Genomic DNA, 7291 nt, shown 5'->3' on the forward strand with positions numbered 1-7291 from the left:
GAATACTTGAAGCTATAGAGATTTGTTTATGGAGTCTGAAACTCATGCATGTATGGGGATTATAACCACAAGAACATTTTATTAGAGGCAAAACATTTTTTGTAGGAATCTAAATGGAGTGGAAAATAAAACATGTGGCATAATTTTTAAATAACTAGTTTCATGTACTAGTGGGAGACTTGGCTGGGTGTTATGAAACGAAATAGTTGGCATAGTTTTCAAGTAATATGTTCTAATGGATGACATTTAAGAGGTGTGGCTTTTCCCTATCCGTCAGAGTGTATATAAATGCCCCTGTGCAGTCATGCTCATAGAACCGACCAAACTCACCACTCCTGACACCATGAGCTACTACGGCAGCTACTACGGAGGCCTGGGCTACGGCTGTGGAGGCCTCGGAGGCCTGGGCTACGGCTACGGCTGTGGCTTCCCCAGGCTGGGCTACGGCTGTGGCTATGGAGGCTACGGGTTCGGGTCTGGGTTCGGAGGCTACGGTTACGGCTGCTGCCGCCCATCCTGCTACGGAAGATACTGGTCTTCTGGCTTCTATTGAATAAATACTTGAAATTTGACAATGTGTGGATTTAGACTGCCACGACACCCTGATCCTTCTAGAAAACTTTATTCCACGATTTTCCTGCTTTTTTTTTTCATCCTGTCTTGATAATGGAACTGCTACTTGGATCACCTCGTTTCTAACAATTATGTGAAGAAAACTTGATGGACCAATGTAGGCATTTGGTTAGCGGCGTTTTTTGGGGATCTGCCTCTCTGTGGGATGGAGAGTCATGACAGTCTAGCTAAGCTTCTCTTTCAATACTTGATAGCTAACAATAAACTTTTTCTGATGTAGTAAATGTGTTTTGAGCGTGGATCCTTTGTATCAGAATACATGTGCTGTGATGCCTTAATAATCACCAAATACGGCAACATTTTCTTCTTATATCTAAGGAATTTATCAATATATTTTATGTCATAATTATCTCTCCTCCTCCTTTTCCTCTTTTTCAGCTTCTTTTCTTTATCCCCTTCTTCATCTTTTCTCCTCCTCATCATCCTTAACATTATCAATATCTAGATTTTCTTCTCCAGGCAAACATGGGAATTCTAGATATAAAAGTTAAAGATGATTCTGTAGTGATAATCAAACCAGTTTAATTTTTAAATACACTATTCCTTGGAAATCATCTTGATAATTTCAAAGCAAAATGATAAGATAAAAGTCTTTCATAGACAGGGAAAAGATATTTGACACAGTTAGATGGATCTGGCATGTATTACTTATATAGAGAGCCTAAAAATTCAATAAGAAAAAATCTAATAACACAATTTTTTACATTTGCAAAATGATCGAGAAGTCATTTCATAAAAGATATCCAAATGCTCAGTTAGCATATATAAAGGCGTTCGATACCATTTGTCATCAGAGACATATACATTAAAATTTGAGTGACAAATAGGACTATACACACATCAGAAAGGCAAAAATCGAAAGAGCTACTAATATTTTGTTAATATTAGTAGGTAGGAATGTAGAGCAACAGAAACTTTTGCACATTACCATTGAGATTATGAATTAGCACAAGCCCTTTAGGAAACTGGCCATATTTATTAAAGCTGAACGTACATATTTTCTATCACACAGCAGCTCCACTCTTGGGAATGCATTCAACAGAAATTAATGCATATGCTCACCAAGAAAAATATTTAAGGACATTCAGATAGCAGTTTTACTCACAGTAGCCCCAAAGTGAGAAAAGCTAAATTTCCAGAATAAATGTTGCAGAATGGATAAATACCCTAGGACATAGTCCCACACAACAATGATAAGGAGCAAAATATTGCTACCTTCAGCAATGTAGAGAAGACTCATGGACATTGTATTAAACTAAATAAACCATGCAGAAAGGGGTATCCATTGTACCATTATAAAAATATATTTTAAGAAAAGGCAAAAGGAAAAATCCATTGTATCAGAGCTCAGAATCTCTTCCTTCCATCCCATTATTATCCTCCTGTCTTTCCACTTTCCCCATAGTCTTCATCTATAGGTGACCCATCTGACTGGTTTGCCATTTGTCCTTCCGTCCCCTCATACACAAATGATATAATAAATATATGTTTTCTTCTTTATATTTCTTACACAAAAGGTAGCATACTATTGTTCTTTGCTTTTTTTCCCTTAAAAATGTTTCCTGGAAATCATTTCATATCAGTTTCAAGATATATTCTTTATTCATTTAAATTTTTAAATGTTTAAACTTGGATAATGCTCCATATTGTGACTATACCAGGGTGGGTTCACCCACTCTCTTATGTATGGACACCTGGGTTTCTTCATGCTTTGTGATTATAAGCGATGGTATAATGAATAACACTGGACATATGTCAAAGGTACATGATATTGCTAAAGGTATATCTTCAGGGGAAATTCATGAAGAAGCATTGCTGACGCACAAGATTATGCATCAGTAATTATTGCCAATTTCTCTCATGTATTGGTTTTCTATTGCAATATATCACTATAACCTTAGTGACTTAAACAGCACGTATTTACTATCCCACAGGTCTATAGGTCTGCTACCACAGACCTGGTAGCAATGCATCTCTTTCTATTGTGTGTTTCCTTGTCTTTTCCAGCTTTGGGAGTGCCCACATTTCATGTCCCATGGCACCCTCCCTCCATCTTCCAAGCCAGCAATGGCATATGGAGCCCTACTCATGCTGCTGTCTCTCTGGTTCTCTGTAGCAGGGAGGGTTCTCTGTTTTGAGGGACTTGTGATAACTTTGGGCCTTCCTGGATAACTAGGAAAATTTCCCCATTTAAAATCCAATCTGCAAAGTCTCTCTGGCCATGTAAACTAACAAACTTAGAGATTAGAGTATTAGTGTATAGACATTTTAGCAGGGCCATTATTCTCCCTACCACACACTCCATCTGGATTTTACCGATTTGCATTCCCATCCACAATGTACAACAAGAACTATTTCTCAGACGCCTTGTTATATCTCTAAATTTTTCTAAGGTTAGAGATGGCACAAAAGACTTTCTTAATTATTTGGTTTTAGATGTTTCTCTTGAACATAGTGATTCTTTCTTTGTGAGTCCAATTAATAATTATTTTATTTTAATTGAGAAGTTAAGTTTGTTCACATTTATTGACTTACTATGTGTAGTGTTAGCTCTGAAAATTATATTCTGTTATATTTGCTGTGCATCTGCATCTATATATTGTGCTTTTTCCCCCCAATATTTTATAAAGCTTTTGATATCCAGAAAGGTTTTGATTGTTATTTTAGTGGTTACTCAACAGCTAATTGTATATTTTCTTGTAAAAATGTCCTTAGTCCCTCATTTTCTTAAACTTTTACTATCTGACTTTTAAGTTTTCAGTAATAAACACTATCACTTCTTATTCAATGATCAAATAAAATCTTCTACCTTTCTTCTGCCTTTATTTTTATTTGAATTATTTTTACTTCTCATGTCTTATAAAGTTTACATATTATTCTTTTACTCTTTATGTCAGTGTAGGCTTTGATCAAAAATTATATATATTAAATATTAGGCTGGTTGTGATGGCTGACACCTGTAATCCTAGCACTTTGGGAGGCCAAGAGGGAGGATTGCTTTAGGCCAGGAGTTCAAGACCAGACTTCAGCTCTACAAAAAATAATAAAAAATAGTATCTGGGCGTGGTGGTGCATGCATGTAGTCCCAGCTACTCAACAGGCTGAGGCAGAAGAAACACTTTTTCCAGGAGTTCAAGGCTGTAGTGAGCTGTGAGCACATCACACTGCACTACAGCCTGGGTGACAGAGTGAGACTTTGTCTCTGAAAATAAATAAATAAATATATTAAATTCTCAATACAAGTTCTTCGCCAAAGTTTCCTCAGTTATCTCTTTTGAATCCTCAGTTGATTATCAAGAGGGGTTTGTGAGTCCCGTATTTCCCAGGTTCTTGCTTTGTTAACTGTTTTTTTTAATTCTACAACTGGGATATTTGAAGTACAAAATGGTTAGGTATAAAATCCCTATGTTAAAGTGTTCATGTTTCCTTCCCTTGAGATTTTTGAAAATGTTACAAATTTATTGTCTTGCTTTGTATATATTGCTTTGGAGAAGTCTTATGAGGGTCTAATTCTTTTGTGGTTTTAAGTTATTTGACCTTTTCCTGGATGCCCTGAATTTTTTCTTATATTTGAAAGCTATTTTATTTATTATGGTGAAATATACATAACATAAAAGTTACCATTTTAGTCATTTTTAAGTGTACATTTTTAGTGACATTAATTACATTCTCATTTTTGTGCAACCATTACCATCTCCAGAATTTTTAACTTATGTCTTGAAGTTTGTTATTGTAGGTCAATTGTCCCTGGTGATAAATATGTCAATTCAAGCCTTCCTTTTTTTTTTTTTTTTTGAGACAGAGTCTCGCTTTGTTGTCCAGGCTAGAGTGAGTGCCATGGCGTCAGCCTAGCTCACAGCAACCTCAAACTCCTGGGCTCGAGCAATCCTTCTGCCTCAGCCTCCCGAGTAGCTGGGACTACAGGCATGCGCCACCATGCCCGGCTAATTTTTTATATATATATCAGTTGGCCAATTAATTTCTTTCTATTTATAGTAGAGACGGGGTCTCGCTCTTGCTCAGGCTGGTTTTGAACTCCTGACCTTGAGCAATCCGCCCGCCTCGGCCTCCCAAGAGCTAGGATTACAGGCGTGAGCCACCGTGCCCGGCCCCAAGCCTTCTTTTAATTTTAGAAACTCTTTTGAGATTATAATTTTGAATACTACTCTGATCCATTTTTTTTGTTACAAACTCCACTAACATGTAAGTTGGATTTTTTCTTCTCTTTCATTTTCCAACTTTCTATTTATTTTTATTTCTTTATTATTCATATATTCATTGTTTTATTGTTTCTCTGCATTTATTCAACACCATTTATTACATTTTGGTTTGAGTCCATTCTTCTTTAGTGATCTCAGAACCTAGACTCCACACAGATGTGATTTTATACTTTTCTTCTATTTCTTTTGTAAGTTTTTCAACACAAACTTTATTTTTTCCTATTTCTTATACATTTCCATCTATTTTTTCATTTTGAATTTCTGATTCATGGTTTTTTTAATACCCCAAAATTTTTGTGTGATAATATTATTTATTTCAATGTATAATATTTTACATTTATATACATTTATGCATACATTTATATTTTTGTACAGTTTTCTTTTGCTTTTCTTTTTCTTCCCTCATCTTCCCCCTCCTCCTCATCCTTCTTCCTCTTCACAGGGGAGTTATCAACCATATGCTTTGATAATCATTTTTTCTTTTTATTGTAATACTTTGTATAGATGTACACTGCCTGCACCTCTGAATTTGTGAATACGGCTGGTAGTTTGAGGTTTGTTACGACATTACAGGTTCAGGCATGTCCTCTTGCTTCAGTGTATCAAGTGTTGTTAATTAATTGCCATGGCTTTACTTGGAGGGCGATTAGTAGTTTGTTCCTCAATGTTTTTTCTTCTCTCTGCTAGGGTTGTATGTTTTCTCACCACATTGCTCCTCACTGTGATGTTTGCAAAGGGCACCTCCCTCTTTCCTACATTATTCTCTCTGGAATCATTCCCTCTCAAAGACTGAGGGTGGGGTCTCTATTTCTGTATTCCCTTAAGTACCTCCTTGTAGGCTGCTCTGATCCACCAATTTGCTATTTTTTAATATAATAGTAATATTTCCCCATTGGAAAAGTTTTTCAGCGGTAACTTTTGTTTGGTCCTAGGCATTCTGTTTCCTTGTTCTTGCTTCTGGGCATTTTTTTTTTTCTAGACGTTGTTTTACTGCAGACATATCTCCACTAGAAATTGATGCTTCTTTTGTCTCTTTTTCTACTTTGAAGTTTGTAGTGTGCTTCATCTTGTAGTTATGCTAAAAGCATACGATCTACGTCATTTTATACTTTTCTTTTTGTTGGTCTATGTATTTGTTAGAGGATATGTTGGGTAATTCATACCTATAGAGCTGCCAACTCACCTACCAAGGAGGTCAAAGAGGCCAATTATTATCAAAAATAAAGTTTCCAGTATTACTCTTTGATTTCAATTTAGATCACCTAGTAGACAGAAGGATATAAATAAATAAATAAGCCTTATTGGATATAAGAACATTGAAATAAATAAACCTTATTGGTGTTTAGCCATGTTGACAGCAGAAGAAGGCAAAACCCATGAGATCTAAGAGGCAGCAATTGCACAGCATTTGTTTTTCACAGGCCTGTCCATTTATTAATTTGCTCATTCAACAAGAAGTCTGTTGCCTACTCTATTCCAGCCACAAAAATTATAAAATGTGATCATAATAAATGTTCCTGCCCTCAAGGAGTAGACAGTATAATGGAGACAATATGTAAACAGATTAATTAGTATACTAAAATCTGATGAAATGCAAGGATAGAATTTTGTCCAGGGCATTGGACAGCACTTTGAAGAGTTTTCTAAATCTGGCTCGGGTGGAAGTATAATAGCTGTGGATATCCTTGAAGTATTCTTGGAGAAGGTGACTCTTGACCTATGTTTTGAAGAATGGTTCTGAAGAAGATGGGTAGAGAAGTACAAAAAATGATTCCAGAGTCTTCACTCTGGAATCTTCACTCTGGAACAGCTCCCATATGTCTCAAAAGCATGAGGTCGGTTGATGTCGTATGTTGTTACTTATGTGTGGAGTAGAAGGAAGTATATGGTAGAGTGTAAGTAACCAGGACAGAGAAATATAAATGTGGTGCTGAAAAACCTTCTTTGTGAATTTAAGGAGTTTAATCTAATGGCTAAGAGATATAACAGCTGGAAAATGAAATGATCAGATTTATTTTTTAGAATGATAATTTGGACTCAGTAAGGAGAACAACATCCCTCGGGGCAGTGTGACCAGCGGGGAACTCCTACATTAATCCAGGAGAAAGTGAAAGAGTACTGAATTAAGTGGTAACAGTGAATAGACAGGAGTAATATTGATGGGAAATCATTTACATAGTTCAGTTGGTGACCAACTGAGTGTAAATTGATGGTCAAAGTGGGGGAAATATTCATGAAATGTAAGAAAGGATTCCAAGATCATGTCCAGCTATGTGGTTTGAATGACTGATATACAGAAATGAGGCAGTTTTGTGGGAAAAGATGAGTTCACTACTACTAGATATGGAATTTGAGTGTGTTTCAATAGGAGACATCCAATAAGTAGCCATATACATGGAGTTGAAGTTTAGAGAGGCCTTTTGAAAGTCATTAGTGTA

At 36.1% G+C, this 7291-nt stretch overlaps 1 protein-coding gene across 1 annotated transcript; it reads left to right on the forward strand.

The window, feature by feature from the left end:
- Positions 1-343: 343 nt before the first annotated feature.
- LOC109730176 (keratin-associated protein 19-5-like) lies at positions 344-553 on the forward strand. Its single transcript, XM_020284709.2, has one exon. The coding sequence runs from the start codon at positions 344-346 to the stop codon at positions 551-553; it is 210 nt and encodes a 69-aa protein (XP_020140298.2).
- Positions 554-7291: the final 6738 nt, after the last annotated feature.

This window comes from Microcebus murinus, chromosome 1 (genome assembly GCF_040939455.1).
Source record: "Microcebus murinus isolate Inina chromosome 1, M.murinus_Inina_mat1.0, whole genome shotgun sequence".
Lineage (NCBI taxonomy): Eukaryota > Metazoa > Chordata > Mammalia > Primates > Cheirogaleidae > Microcebus > Microcebus murinus.